The sequence below is a fragment of the Bubalus bubalis genome, chromosome 11 (genome assembly GCF_019923935.1).
Source record: "Bubalus bubalis isolate 160015118507 breed Murrah chromosome 11, NDDB_SH_1, whole genome shotgun sequence".
Taxonomy (NCBI): Eukaryota; Metazoa; Chordata; class Mammalia; order Artiodactyla; family Bovidae; genus Bubalus; species Bubalus bubalis.
Genome location: NC_059167.1, coordinates 36,334,849 through 36,350,287, shown reverse-complemented (window position 1 = coordinate 36,350,287; position 15,439 = coordinate 36,334,849). Strand labels below are relative to the sequence as shown.

General features: G+C 43.3%; 1 protein-coding gene across 2 annotated transcripts in view; it reads left to right on the top strand.

Annotated features, from left to right (window-relative positions):
- Positions 1–414: 414 nt before the first annotated feature.
- The window catches only part of CGRRF1 (cell growth regulator with ring finger domain 1), a 29,204-nt gene continuing 14,179 nt past the window's right edge, over positions 415–15,439 (top strand). Inside the window, exon 1 of one of the 2 annotated variants that reach the window (XM_006064863.4) lies at positions 415–628. In XM_006064863.4, the coding sequence (XP_006064925.2) occupies positions 525–628 (104 nt within the window). In that variant the 5' untranslated portion in view covers positions 415–524. Of the gene's footprint in view, positions 629–669; positions 856–15,439 lie in introns of those variants that run through there. The other variant, XM_025295493.3, reaches the window with a different exon arrangement.

Sequence of the window (15,439 nt, the reverse complement as noted above, 5' to 3'; positions counted from 1 at the left end):
CTTAAAATGCCGGTTCTCCTCTTCCTGCCATATCTCTCAGATGTAATAGGCAGGATCTCAGGATTTAGGCTCTGTGACGTGGATTTCGGGCTGAGTCTCCTCTCTCTGGCATCAGAACACCCTACCTGAGTCTTGGACGGAGTCGGCACCAATATCTCTTCAGATTTTGCCGCAGAAAACCGTGGACCGCTAGGACAAACAGCCAAAGAACACGCCCGCTGGATACCAAATCCAGGATCCGGGGGCGGGGCGAGCCTGGGCCCCGCCCCTTGGCGAAGCCAGTAACTCGGCACTGGAGCGGGAGGGGCGGGGCGAGCCCTGCAGGCGACCTCGTGATTGGCACGCAGGCTCCCGCTCCCGGTGAGGCTACCCCTACCTCTAGCCTGCCGGAGCGCTAGGCTAGTGCGGATCTACAAAGTTTGTCCGCTCCGGGGCACCGTAGTGACTTTTACGCTGGCGGAGAGGGCCCGGCTGGGCTAGGCTGGGCTGGCCGGCAGGAGCCCGGCTCGGCTTAGGAGATCCTGATGGCTGCAGTGTTTCTTGTAACGCTCTATGAGTACTCGCCGCTTTTTTACATCGCGGTGGTCTTTACCTGCTTCATCGTGACCACCGGCCTGGTGTTGGGATGGTAAGAGTTCCCAGGGCTAAGGGCAAGTGGCGTCTGGGCGGACAGCCAGGGAGATGAGTAGCGGCGGGCTGCAGGGTGACTGCTGGACTGGGGCTGTCGGAGAGCCGGTGCTCAGGGCTCCCACTGGCTCAGGAGGAAAACTAGGTGGACACCGCACCCGCACCACTGCCCTGCATCATCGTCCGATCCTCGTCGCTGCGGGTATCTGGGGATGGTGCAGGATTGAGGTATTTTACTCAGCTTTGTTTCTAGGTAATAAAGTAGCCAGTAAGGGCTTGGTCTTGGTGTGAGGATAGAGAGGCTGTCCAACAGGCTTCTGTCCGGATTTGGGGCCTACTGTGTGCCCGGAGTGAGCCCGTCATCTGCGGTACAGTGCTCAGACGTGGACAGTAGACCCAGTTGTTCGTTACTCTTCTGACGTGAACTGAGCACTTGCCGTGAGATCTTCCAGCGTAACTTATAACTGAACTCTGTGCCGTTTGAGAATGTAATGATTTCTATACACATTCCACACCTTTTGAACGCTGAAACTATAAAGACGTAATTTTAGAGCTGGAAGAGACCTCAGAGATAAGTTACACTAAGGCATAAGGGCACTTCACCTATTGGAGACTAGGAGAGTAGACTGTTAGCTCATCCGTGAGCCATTCTAGCTCAGAAATTCTAAAATTTCTCTCTCGAAGAGATGCCACTGTGTCTTATAATACAGCTAGCTGAAACCATCTTACAGGTCCATCCTTTGAGGAGAGAGACATGAGCTGGATTTTGAAGAGAGTATTTTGAAAAAGAAATGGAGCTAAACGTGTATAGTAGAGAACAGAATGCATTTCAGAGATTACATGAGCAGAGGGTCAGAGGAGACATGCTAGTGAATAGAGCAGGCTGTGTAGTATGAGTTTTAAAATACCCTTTGAGCATGTATATGTGATTACTTTGGGCTTCCCAGGTGGCTCAGTGGTAAAGAATCCACCTGCCAATGCAGGAAACGCAGGAGATGTGGGATATCTGGGAGGAAGATCCCCTGGGATGGGAGATCCCCTGGTGGAAGAAATGGCAACCCACACCAGTATTCTTGCCTGAAAACTCCCATGGACAGAGGAGCTTGGGGGGCTACAGTCTGTGAGGTTACAAAGAGTCGGATACCACTGAGCAACGGAGCACGCACATGTGATTACTTTAAAGAAAGAACACAAACTCTTGTCAATTTCTGAAAATATGCCATCTTTAGGAACTAAGTAAAGTTTTTAACATTTTCACACTGCTTTCCATGCTGTCAGGAGTAGATTATAAAATTCTTTCTTGGTTGGTGGGGGAAGAATAGGACCAATTTTACACAATCTGATACTCTTGACACATCAGAATTTTTTGCTGTTGTTCATTTCAAGAAAGTTTGTAATTGGAGTTAGGAAGATGTTGTCTAAGTGAGAAGTGATGTCTAAACACAAGATTTTTATTGGCTATACTGTTGCTGTCTTCAAGAGTATAATTTTCCTCCATTAAGGAAAATAAGTAACCAGTTGATAATTGCATAATATCCTTAAATTTTAATTTTCAATCAGCCTAATAATTTTAAAATTAATTTTCAGTTGGCCTGATTCAACTAATTAGAGATTGTGGATGTCTATCTTTAGTCATGGGAGGAGAAAAACGAGTAAAGACCTACTGATAGTGATGGTGGTATTTGTGAGTGAAGGGTAGTTCAGAACCTCGTGCTGGGGTGGTGAAAAGACAGACTTTGGAGTCAGGTTCAAATCCTGGCTCTGCCAAATTTGAGACTTGGTTTGAAAAGTTAATGATTATCCAAACACTCCATTTAAGTATGACTTTTCCCTGGTGGCTCAGAGGTTAAAGCGTCTGCCTGCAATGCAGGAGACCCGGGTTCAATCCCTGGGTCGGGAAGATGCCCTGGAGAAGGAAATGGTAACCCACTCCAGTATTCTTGCCTGGAGAATCCCATGGACGGAGAAGCCTGGTAGGCTACAGTCCACGGGGTTGCAAAGAGTCGGACACGACTGAGCGACTTCACTTTCACTTTCTTTACAAGGATGGAGGCCCAGATAGTTGTAGAACTTCGAGAAGTCTGAACTAAGCTTGGCTGAGGCCACAAAACTATATAAGTGCCAGTCACTTCCATCCTGATTTGGCCATAACCAGTCATCTTAAGCTTAATCCAGCCATTCTCTCCATATGGGTTAGCTTTGCCCATGTAGATAACCTTATTATTATTATTTTAAACTAGTGTTTACAGTGAAGGCCATCTAGAGCTCCTCAAAGTAATTTTCTAATAGTACTCCCAGGCAGAAGGCAAATGCATTAATCTACTATGCTTTTTCACTGTGCTTGTCATTTTCTTTAAGCTCCTCCAATATAATTTCTATTGGTCATCTGTCTTCTCTGTCATGGTTCTTACCTCAGTACTGCTTTGCATTTCTGTCCCATTGCTTAGTTCCTTTCCCCGTCTTTCGCACTGTGTGGGAGTAGAGAAAGAACAGGAGCACCTGACTGTTGGAATCCCAGTACCAGTAGCAAAGAATAACACAACTGAAAGTATTGAATTTCTGTTTAACTACATGATGGTTTCTGTGAGCTCTAATACTCAGATTTATCAAGCTCTAGCTATTTGGCCAGGCAGTGTGCAGAAAGGAGGCCAGAGTGCTATATACATCCTTAAATAGTTTCAGGTAATTCGTGACCCTGACTCTGCAGTTGTGCTCTGTTTCCTCTTGACTGCAAATTATTAAGCTATTATCCTTCTGTACTTTGCTTGGTGACTGTGGGGCAGAACCTCTAAAGACCTTTCTTCTTTGCTAGCTCACTGCTTCCATGAGACTTTGCCAGTAGAGGAAGGGAGTAGAAGGTTAGAGGAGGACAGAAGGACTTGCTGCTTCCTGCTTGATTATTTTCCTCCTCTGTCTCACCACAGACCTGGTGCCTCCCTCTGGCCTTAACAGTGGGTCACAGTTTATAGTTTTCTCCGCTCTTAGAACTAGCCTCATTGTTGCTGCTGCTGCTTCTGCTGCTAAGTCGCTTCAGTCGTGTCCGACTCTGTGCAGCCCCATAGACGGCAGCCCACCAGGCTCCCCGGTCCCTGGGATTCTCCAGGCAAGAACACTGGAGTGGGTTGCCATTTCCTAACCTCATTATTGGAGAAGGCAATGGCACCCCACTCCAGTACTCTTGCCTGGAAAATCCCATGGATGGAGGAGCCTGGTAGGCTGCAGTCCATGGGGTCGCGAAGAGTCGGACACGACTGAGCAACTTCACTTTCACTTTTCACTTCCATGCATTGGAGAAGGAAATGGCAACCCACTCCAGTGTTCTTGCCTGGAGAATCCCAGGGACGGGGGAGCCTGGTGGGCTGCCGTCTATGGGGTCGCACAGAGTCGGACACGACTGAAGTGACTTAGCAGTAGCAGTAGCAGTAGCAGCCTCATTATACCCCTCCAAAGATTTCAGTACACCTTCCTCAGATCTGAGTCCCAGCTGCTCGGAGGTCTTTCCTCCAAATCTCTAAGCAGTAGGAATCCTCTTTGCTCTGTTCTGTGTCCTGGGAGTGATAGTTGCTTCCCACTGTAACTAATTCTGTGATACTCAGCGTCTCCCTTTTTTTCAGTTCTTCAACATCTGGCTAACAAATTTTTATATTAAATTATCTGTTAAAATGCTGGTGTGGCTTTGGTCTCTTGACTGGACTGATAAATATTAATATATTGATTAAGAATTTGTTACTCAGAATGGGATCCGGGGGGGAAATCCTTTAAGGATGGGATTTGGATTTGGTCATTTCTTCAGCTCCGTACCAATGGGAAGTAAGATCCTAGTAATCCATGGTATGGATTGGCATCATGATTAATCAGCTTACTGCCTTTATTTGCTTGTGATTAATGATTTCTGAAGCTAAGTGCCTTGGGGGACCAAGTGGCTGAAGTACATGACCATTATGGGTGCAGTGATACTGCAGAGACTGGGGGAAGGGTGGGATGGCTGCTCATGGGGCCACTGGAGCACTTACAGAAAGGAAATGACATGTTCATGTCTTTAAACACTCAGATCAAGTCTTAGTCAGAGAATCACAGTTTTTATGATGCTAAAGCTCTTTACTTCATGTAGCCACAAAGCTTCACAGTTTTAATTGTGCTGGTATTAGAATTACATAGCCTTGCCAATGTCCTGTTTAGGACAACGACTAGGAAAGAGTCAGAGCCCTGAAACTTGCAATGACAACATCTAAATGCACTTAGATAGAGCTGAGAATCTTGAAACCCCAGTCACTCTGTGTGTGCCTCCCTTGTTGATGGAAGCAGCTTGCTTTCCATGTCTGAGAAAACTAGCCTTCTCTTGCTTGTAGATCCTTTAATACATCTCCTAGGGCAGCTGCTTTGCAAACAGTGTCTATACTCAAAACCTACCTCTGTAACCATTTGTCGCTAGGCCCAGATCTCTTCATGTTCCACAGAACAGGGACAAAAACCTGACCTAGTTAGAAAGAACCAAGCCTCTAAAAAAATAACAAAAGTTGGCGAATTTGTATCCATGAGAATTTGGGAAATATGTGTGGGAATGAAGTGTAAATAGATTAGGCCAAGGAGGATAGAATGTAACAATGGATCAAGTTAAATTTATTAATCTGGATGTATTCTTAAAAAATTCTGACTTTTAAGTGTTAACTTGTATATGGTTGACTGAAACTTGGACTAAGAGCTGCCCTGTATACAGAGTCCGACACGACTGAAGCGACTTAGCAGCAGCAGCAGCATATTTAGTAAAGTTGAGATGCTAGAACTTTCCTGGCATAATGAAGAGGAAATCTGAAGGCTTAGGAAGATAGGGGTATTGGACTGGATTTATTATGTGCCACCTGCACACCTGTCCTCTTACTGCATCCTTCAGCGTGGCCTAGAAGACACATTTCACAAAGGCGCTAAGGAGAGACTGGTAGCCTTAAACATCTTCGGTGCCTGTCCATTGTAGGGCTTTTATGATGTGGGAGATGCTGCCATTCGGGTGGACCTCCTGATCTGAAGTGAAGTGACAACACAGAACCACAGGAGTCAATGTGGACTTCTGTCCCCTAATGGGCAGTGGAGGACAATGCAGAGAATGATTTGGCCCACAAGGATCTTTGGAAAACTCAGCAGTGGCCGCAGGACTGGAAAAGGTCAGTGTTCATTCCAATCCCAAAGAAAGGCAATGCCAAAGAATGCTCAAACTACCACACAATTGCACTCATCTCACATGCTAGTAAAGGAATGCTCAAAATTCTCCAAGCCAGGCTTCAGCAATATGTGAACCGTGAACTTCCTGATGTTCAAGCTGGTTTTAGAAAAGGCAGAGGAACCAGAGATCAAATTGCCAACATCCGCTGGATCATGGAGAAAGCAAGAGAGTTCCAGAAAAGCATCTATTTCTGCTTTATTGACTATGCCAAAGCCTTTGACTGTGTGGATCACAATAAACTGTGGAAAATTCTGAAAGAGATGGGAATACCAGACCACCTGATCTGCCTCTTGAGAAATCTGTATGCAGGTCAGGAAGCCACAGTTAGAACTGGACATGGAACAACAGACTGATTCCAAATAGGAAAAGGAGTATGTCAAGGCTGTATATTGTCACCCTGCTTATTTAACTTCTATGCAGAGTACATCATGAGAAACGCTGGGCTGGAGGAAGCACAAGCTGGAATCAAGATTGCCGGGAGAAATATCAATAACCTCAGATATGCAGATGACACCACCCTTATGGCAGAAAGTGAAGAGGAACTCAAAAGCCTCTTGATGAAAGTGAAAGTGGAGAGTGAAAAAGTTGGCTTAAAGCTCAACATTCAGAAAACGAAGATCATGGCATCCGGTCCCATCACTTCATGGCAAATAGATGGGGAAACAGTGGAAACAGTGTCAGACTTTATTTTTCTGGGCTCCAAAATCACTGCAGATGGTGACTGCAGCCATGAAATTAAAAGACGCTTCCTCCTTGGAAGGAAAGTTATGACCAACCTAGATAGCATATTCAAAAGCAGAGACATTACTTTGCCAACAAAGGTTCGTCTAGTCAAGGCTATGGTTTTTCCTGTGGTCATGTATGGATATGAGAGTTGGACTGTGAAGAAGGCTGAGTGCCGAAGAATTGATGCTTTTGAACTGTGGTGTTGGAGAAGACTCTTGAGAGTCCCTTGGACTGCAAGGAGATCCAGCCAGTCCATTCTGAAGGAGATCAGCCCTGGGATTTCTTTGGAGGGAATGATGCTGAAGCTGAAACTCCAGTACTTTGGCCACCTCATGCTGGTGACTCATTGGAAAAGACTCTGATGCTGGGAGGGATTGGGGGCAGGAGGAGAAGGGGACGACAGAGGATGAGATGGCTGGATGGCATCACTGACTTGATGGACGTGAGTCTGAGTGAACTCCAGGAGTTTGTGATGGACAGGGAGGCCTGGCGTGCTGCGACTCATGGGGTCGCAAAGGGTCGGACACGACTGAGCGACTGGACTGAACTGAATGGATTAGCGCATCCTTAGGAATAAAATAGATAGGTGGCCTCCTAAGTCCTACATCAGGTACACAGAATGAGAAACTCCAGGCTGGAACTAGAAACCTGACTTGTCATACTGGGGAGTTATGACCTTTATGGGGAGTTATGACCTTTGGCCTACTTTTCAAATCTAAGTCGATCCATAGAGCTGGAGCCCCTGCTTGATGGTGAGGTCAGGTGCTCTTGAAAAAGGTCTCTGTCTCCTGAGTACTGCCCCAAGGGTACTGTGAATCTTCCATTTGGTCTTCTCAAAGTCTCTTGTCTCTCAGATGTAGACACGCTCTCTGTACTCTGCTTTTGATTCTGGAGCTGGGACTTTGCAAAGCTATTTCTCTTATGCTAGTTTGCTCCCTGTTAGGCTCTGCCAGTTCAGTTCAGTTCAGTTGCTCAGTTGTATCCGACTCTTTGAGACCCTGTGGACTGCAGCACGCCAGGCTTCCCTGTCCATCACCAGTTCTCAGAGCTTGCTCAAACTCATGTCTATCGAGTTGGTAATGCCATCCAACCATCTCATCCTAGAGTCTGGAAGGCTGGTAAAGGAGGAAGGGACTTCCTGTTAACCATTTGCTTCCTTTTCCTGGTCTACATGCCTGCAGTACTGGCATCACCCTGGCCTGTGAAGCAGCAGTTTATTTTAGTTTTCAACTTTTCCTCACACCAAGAATCAGGCTTATTGCACTCCTTCAGAAATATCAGTACCAGCTGGCCAGCACTCCTACTACAGAGGTCTGGATCCAGCGCTGGGGGATTCCGTCTCCCAGCTTCTAGCTATAGTAATCCCCACGCTTCCTTTTGTTTCCTTAGCCTTAGGAAGGATAACTGCTTCTTGCTGGGATACCTTAGTGTCTCCTTCTTGCCTTGACTGTCCTCCAGTACTTGGTTAATAGTTATTTATATTAAATTCTTTTCTAAAATGTTGATGTGGTTTTCTGTCTCCTGCCAAGCCTGCCTGAGACACTGACCTTGACTAATTCTCATCTCACTTGTCGAATGTAGCAGGTTGTGTGTGTGTTATGAGGTTGGTGATGAGGTACATGTTCAGTCGCTTCAATCATACTACCCCATGGACTGTAGCCCGCCAGGTTCCTCTGTCCATGGGATTCTTCAGGCAAGAATACTGGAGTGGGTTGCCATGCCCTCCTCCAGGGGATCAACCCAGGGATCAAACCTCTGTCTCCTGCATTGCAGGTGGATTCTTTACCCACTGAGCCAATGCGGAAGCCCTCTTAGGAAAAGAATATAACATTATTTTGTATTTGCTTAGGGTACAAGATATGGGACACTTCTGCTGGGAATAAATTTCTTGGAACAATTTAGAAGAAAAAACTTTTAGAAATGGCATTTCAGACCTTAATAGGGCCTTAAGATAACTTATTCTAACCTTTCTTTTTACAGTTAAAGGCACAGAATTTTAGAGATTGAATCCCTTGACTCAAATTTGCTCAGAAACAACGCTCCTCCTCTCCAAGGATTTCCCCATGAAAGTTATTGATATATCCTGACCCAGCGTCAGTGTCCAGCTAGCCAAGTGAGGCCAATGTGCAAGATGTCACAGAAGAGAAGCGCCCTCGCCCCCAGATTAACAGCTGCCTGTGCGTTTTCTAACTGGCTTTAGCACTCAAGTCTGAAGGGGTGATAAATGTGTTTACTTTCGAAACTTGAAACTTTCACCTCAAAGTAACTTTTATTCATGAGGGACTCTGTGAGACTCCAACAAGAAAAGGAGGTCAGTTCTACTGATTCAGCAGCTGACAGGAAGCTTAGGAAGTGTGTACAGAATAAGACAGTGGACGGGCCCTATGAAAAAGCATGGATTGAATTGGAAGTCCCCAGGTCACCACTGTGCTGGAAGTTTAAGCAGTACAAGTGCAGCAAACATTCTAGAAATGGGAAAAACCAGAATTATTGAAAATTCCAGGAGGATCAAGTATGAAACTGTAACAGTAAAAAGAATGGAAAATTCTCTCCCCCTCTCTCTTTAGAAAGTTCTCTTAATGGGAAAAAAAAAAGGAGGGGGCTGGATTTATATAAAAGAGAAAGCAGTGAATGTTAAGAAACATTTATTTAGTTAGCATTCCATTATTAAGAGTTGTCAAAATGACTTTGAGTGGAAAAAGATAAAAATGTAATTTGATTGAAAAGAAAATTTGTCAGTTTTATATTTTACTATTTCTTCTAAAATCATATCAGCTATGATCTGATACCGCATATCAATGTCTTTATTGCAATTTGATTGAAAATAAAATTTGTCAGCTTTATATTTCATTATTTCTTCTAAAATCATATCAGCCATGATCTGATACCAGGCATCAATGTCTTTATTCAGATTTTTGACTAAAAATGTGGAAAAGACCAGATGTAAGGATGGTGGCCAGAGGCACATACATTACTGGGTCTAAATACTAGCATTTTACAGAACCAGTTGTCAACACCAATTATGAATTGTTCTGTAGCCAGTCTCCAGTGTTTAACCTTATTCTAAATCATTTCTGCATGTTACCTTTGAATACATTAAAGAGAAATATTGGCCCACATCAAATAAGTTTAAACTGTGGAAGTTGTGGAATTTTTGTGCAAAAAGAGCAAATTCATCATAGGTCATGTATATGAAAAGGTTGAGGATTATTCTAGGCTGAAAGCTTGACATGTGTCGTCAGCGTGTGTGGTGACGTGATCTTAGACTACATTAAGCATCATGTTTAGGACAAGAGACGTGGTCGGACTATCATGTCACCTGTCACACAGCGAATTCTACTCGCCTCACCCCCTGTTTTCCCCTCAAAGCATAAGGATATCAGGGGAAAAGGGCTGGCAAAGTCAAATAAGGACCCAGCGCCTTGACTAAGCCCTGGCCACTCTAGCCATGCTTTACTGACTCCTCTAAGGGGATCAGTTCAGTTCAGTCCAGTCACTCAGTCGTGTCCGACCCTTTGCGACCCCATGAGTCGCAGCACGCCAGGCCTCCCTGTCCATCACAAACTCCCGGAGTTCACTCAGACTCACGTCCATCGAGTCAGTGATGCCATCCAGCCATCTCATCCTCTGTCATCCCCTTCTCCTCCTGCCCCCAATCCCTCCCAGCATCAGAGTCTTTTCCAATGAGTCAACTCTTCACACGAGGTGGCCAAAGTACTGGAGTTTGAGCTTCAGCATCATTCCCTCCAAAGAAATCCCAGGGCTGATCTCCTTCAGAATGGACTGGCTGGATCTCCTTGCAGTCCAAGGGACTCTCAAGAGTCTTCTCCAACACCACAGTTCAAAAGCATCAATTCTTCGGCACTCAGCCTTCTTCACAGTCCAACTCTCATATCCATACATGACCACAGGAAAAACCATAGCCTTGACTAGATGAACCTTTGTTGGCAAAGTAATGTCTCTGCTTTTGAATATGCTATCTAGGTTGGTCATAACTTTCCTTCCAAGGAGGAAGCGTCTTTTAATTTCATGGCTGCAATCACCATCTGCAGTGATTTTGGAGCCCAGAAAAATAAAGTCTGACACTGTTTCCACTGTTTCCCCATCTATTTGCCATGAAGTGATGGGACCGGATGCCATGATCTTCGTTTTCTGAATGTTGAGCTTTAAGCCAACTTTTTCACTCTCCACTTTCACTTTCATCAAGAGGCTTTTGAGTTCCTCTTCACTTTCTGCCATAAGGGTGGTGTCATCTGCATATCTGAGGTTAAATGTCTGAGATTGTAATTTAGAAGTGTAGCAGTGTTAAGACATGATTCATATAAAGCAGTAATGAAAAGTCAAAGAGCAAAAACATCAACCTTAAAGGAAAAGATTAATAGCTGTTATGTTAAAATTAAGAACCGTGTTCATCTAAAGATACCATTATGTATGTGAAAAGGCAAGGTTTAGAGGGGCTGAAGATATATACAAGTAAAGGACTAATATTCATACCATATGAAGAATTTTCTATAAACAAGACAAATAAAGACAAACCAGTAGAAAAGTAGGGAAAGGATATGAAAGGGCTTTCCCCAAAGAGGATATCCAAGTAGCAATAAACATAAAAAGTGCTCCATATCATTAGTATTCAGGAAAATATAAATTAAAACCATAATTCAGTGCCACCATACACCTACCAGGATGGCTAATAATGTTTTGGCAAGGATATGGAGCAAGGGGGGGACCTCATTCATTACTGCTGCTACTGCTAAGTCACTTCAGTCGTGTCCGACTCTGTGCGACCCCATAGACAGCAGCCCACCAGGTTCCCCCGACCCTGGGATTCTCCGGGCAAGAACACTGGAGTGGGTTGCCATCTCCTTCTCCAATGCATGAAAGTGAAAAGTGAAAGAGAAGTTGCTCAGTCGTGTCCGACTCTTCGAGACCCCATGGACTGCAGCCCACCAGGCTCCTCCATCCATGGGATTTTGCAGGCAAGAGTACTGGAGTGGGATGCCATTGCATTCATTGCTGGTGGAGTGTAAATCTATATGGTTCTATAACCATATAGAACAGTTGTTAACATTATCCACCAAAGTTGAAGAAAGACTTTTTGGTCAAGAAACTCCATTCCTAACAGAAATGTATTTACATATATACATTGAGAACCTGTTATGAAAATATTCATATGAGCATTATTCCTAATGGCCAAGACGTGAGAACAACTTAAATGTCCATTAAGAGTAGAATGTGTAAGCAGATCATGGCATATTTTTGCAATATAATACTATATAGCCGCAACAGTGCAGTAAGTATAGATACAAAAATGAATCTTCAATGTAATGTGATAAAGTAGGAAATAAAAGTATACACAGAAAGCGAAGAAGAACTTGATGAAAGTAAATACGAGAGTGAAAAAGTTGGGCAAAACTCAACAGTCAAAAGACCAAGATCATGGCACCTGGTTTCATCACTTCATGGCAAATAGATGGGGAAATAGTGGAAACAGTGACAGACTGTATTTTCAAGTAAACTAAATTATAGTACTTGAAGTCAAGATAGAGAAGGAAGGGGTAGTACATGGAAAGTGACACAGGAGACTTTCTGAGTATCTTGTTTGATTCTTAACTTGAATAACAATTATTTTGTTATTCAAAAAAGTACTTTGTGTACCGTTTTATAGGTATGTTATCCTTTGCAATAAAAAGGTTATGTCAGATAAAAAGGCTGAATATTGAGCAACATTTATAACAACAATTTTAAAAGACATTAAATCAAGGACTTGAAAATGTAGACCCGAGATTAAGCGTGAGAGAAAGAAAAATCTAGAGAAAGGAATTTCTTTTAATAATAGATGTACTTTGCCAACTGTTGATGTGATGCTATGCCAAGCAGCCTTGGGGCATCATGCTTAAAGAGAAGCAGCATTTACATGTCAAATTATTTGTTTTATTCTGAGGCGTATAGGCACAGAGCAGATATGGTATAACCTCCTACAGTATTGATTTATGTAAAGATTTGGAGAAATATTTTTATATTAAAAGCAGATACATTATGAAATATAAAAAGCTTTTCACAAAGGAATATCATGCTCACAGTGGGCTGCTTCCAGATATTTCCCTAAAGCTTTGCCTTTTGGGGTTTCTGGCTCTTATACCTTAAAGGATTCTTTAATTGAAATTTTTAGGCACAGGGTTGTAAAATACCTGAAATACAGTACTTGAACCTACAGTAGAAATGAACATGATGAGATCTAAATTCTTTCTTTTACTGCTGGTAATGTAATTATAGACAGTGTGGATAAAGAAAAAAAATGGTGGGACGAGTTAGGGAGAATTAAATAATGAGGAAGGGGCCAGAATTATTGCAAAATTCAGACTTAAATTGAAGAAAATAGGGAAAACCACTAGACCATTTAGTGATATGATCTAAGTCAAGTCCCTTATGATTATACAGTGGAAGTGACAAATAGATTCAAGGAATTAGATCCGATAGACAGAGTGCCTGAAGAACTATGGATGGAACAGGAGGCGGTGATCAAAACTGTCCCCCAAGAAAAAGAAATACAAAAAGGCAAAATGGTTGTCTGAGGAGGCCTTACAAATAGCTTAGAAAAGCAGAGAAGCTAAAGGCAAAGGAGAAAAGAAAAGATATACCCATTTGAATACATAGTTCCAAAGAATAGCAAGGAGAGATAAGAAAGCCTTCCTAAGTGATTGGTGCAAAGAAATAGAGGAAAATAGAATAGGAAAGACTAGAGATCTCCTCAAGAAAATTAGAGATACCAAGATAACATTTTATGCAAAATGGGCAAAATAAAGGACAGAAATGGTATGGACCTAACAGAGGCAGAAGATATTAAGAAGAGGTGGCAAGAATACGCAGAACTATACAAAAGAGATCTTAATGACCCAGATAACCACAACGGTGTGATCACTCACCTAGAGCCAGACATCCTGGAGTGTGAAGTCAAGTGGGCCTTAGGAACTGGATGTGGAACAACAGACTGGTTCCAAATTGGGAAAGGAGTACATCAAGGCTGTATATTGTTCCCCTGCTTATTTAACTTATATGCAGAGTACATCATGAGAAACGCTGGGCTGGATGAAGCACAAGCTGGAATCAAGATTGCTGGGAGAAATATCAATAACCTCAGATATGCAGATGATACCACCCTTATGGCAGAAAGCGAAGAAGAACTTGATGAAAGTAAAGAGGAGAGTGAAAAAGCTGGGTAAAACTCAACATTCAAAAGACCAAGATCATGGCACCTGGTTTCATCATTTCATGGCAAATAGATGGGGAAATAGTGGGAACAGTGACAGACTTTATTTTCTTGGGTTCCAAAATCACTGCAGATGGTGACTGCAGCCATGAAATTAAAAGATGCTTGCTCCTTGGAAGAAAAGCTAGGACCAACCTAGACAGGATATTAAAAAGCAGAGACGTTACTTTGCTGACAAAGAGTCTTCTAGTTAAAGCTATGATTTTTCCAGTAGTCATTTATGGATGTGAGAGTTGAACCATAAAGAAAACTGAGCACCAAAGAATTGATGCTTTTGAACTGTGGTGTTGGAGAAGACTCTTGAGAATCCCTTGGACTGCAAGAAGATTCAACCAGTCCATCCTAAACAAAATCAGTCCTGAATATTCATTGGAAGGACTGATGTGAAGCTGAAGCACCAATACTCTGGTGAAGAACTGATTCATTTGAAAAGACCCTGATGCTGGGAAAGATTGAAGGCAGGAGGAGAAGGGGACGACAGAGGATGAGATGGTTGGATGGCGTCACCGACTCAATGGACATGAGTTTGAGCAAGCTCTGGGAGTTGCTGATGGACAGGGAAGCCTGGCATGCTGCAGTCCATGGGGTCACAACTGAGTGAACTGAACTGATGTGTAGAGTGGTTTTTTTTTTTTTGCTTTGCTTTGCTTTTTTTCACTCTATAGGATGTAGGTTAGAAAGAGAAGGTGTTTTGACTGTCACAGGAAGATTATATCTTGTGTCCTACCACTTCACGGCAATGGCACCCCACTCCAGTACTCTTGCCTGGAAAATCCCATGGATAGAGGAGCCTGGTGGGCTGCAGTCCATGGGGTTGTGACTGAGCGACTTCCCTTTCACTTTTCACTTTCACGCATTGGAGAAGGAAATGGCAACCCACTCCAGTGTTCTTGCCTGGAGAATCCCAGGAACGGCAGAGCCTGGTGGGCTGCAGTATATGGGGTCGCACAGAGTTGGACACAACTGAAGTGACTTAGCAGCAACCACTTCACATGCCTGACTTGACCTCTAAAGGGCATTGGGGCAACAATGAGCAGTGAAGTCAAAAGCTGTGGGGTGACTGATTCTGAGGATCAAAGAGAAGTTACTGGATTTGTGTTTTCTCTCTGCCAACCCATAAGTCCACTCCATCATCAAGATTACTGTTGCAAGCACTTCCATAATGTCAAGCCCTGTTATAAACATTTACAGGTGGCGAAACAGTTACATAGAGTTGGAGTGATTGCTTAAGGACACATGGCTGTTAAATATCTTGTTCCTGACTTTAGGAGGAAAGCAGTTTTTAATTAAGCACGATGTTAGCTATACTTTTTTTTATTGCCACCCTTTATCAGGTTAAGTTCTCTTTCCACATTTCTAGTTTTTGGATGGTATTTATTGGACTGGACATTGGATTTTAGCAAACACTTTTTTCTGCATGTATTGAGTGTATTTTCTGTATTGAGAAGATTGTATGGTTTTCCTTTTTTAGTTTGTTAGTATGGTGTATTATATTACATTTCTAATGTAATGTTAAGCCAGCCTTGCATTCTTGAGATGAACCTTGCATTCTTGACTATTAACCTTCTTATACACTGTTGGATTTAATTTGCTAAAATTTT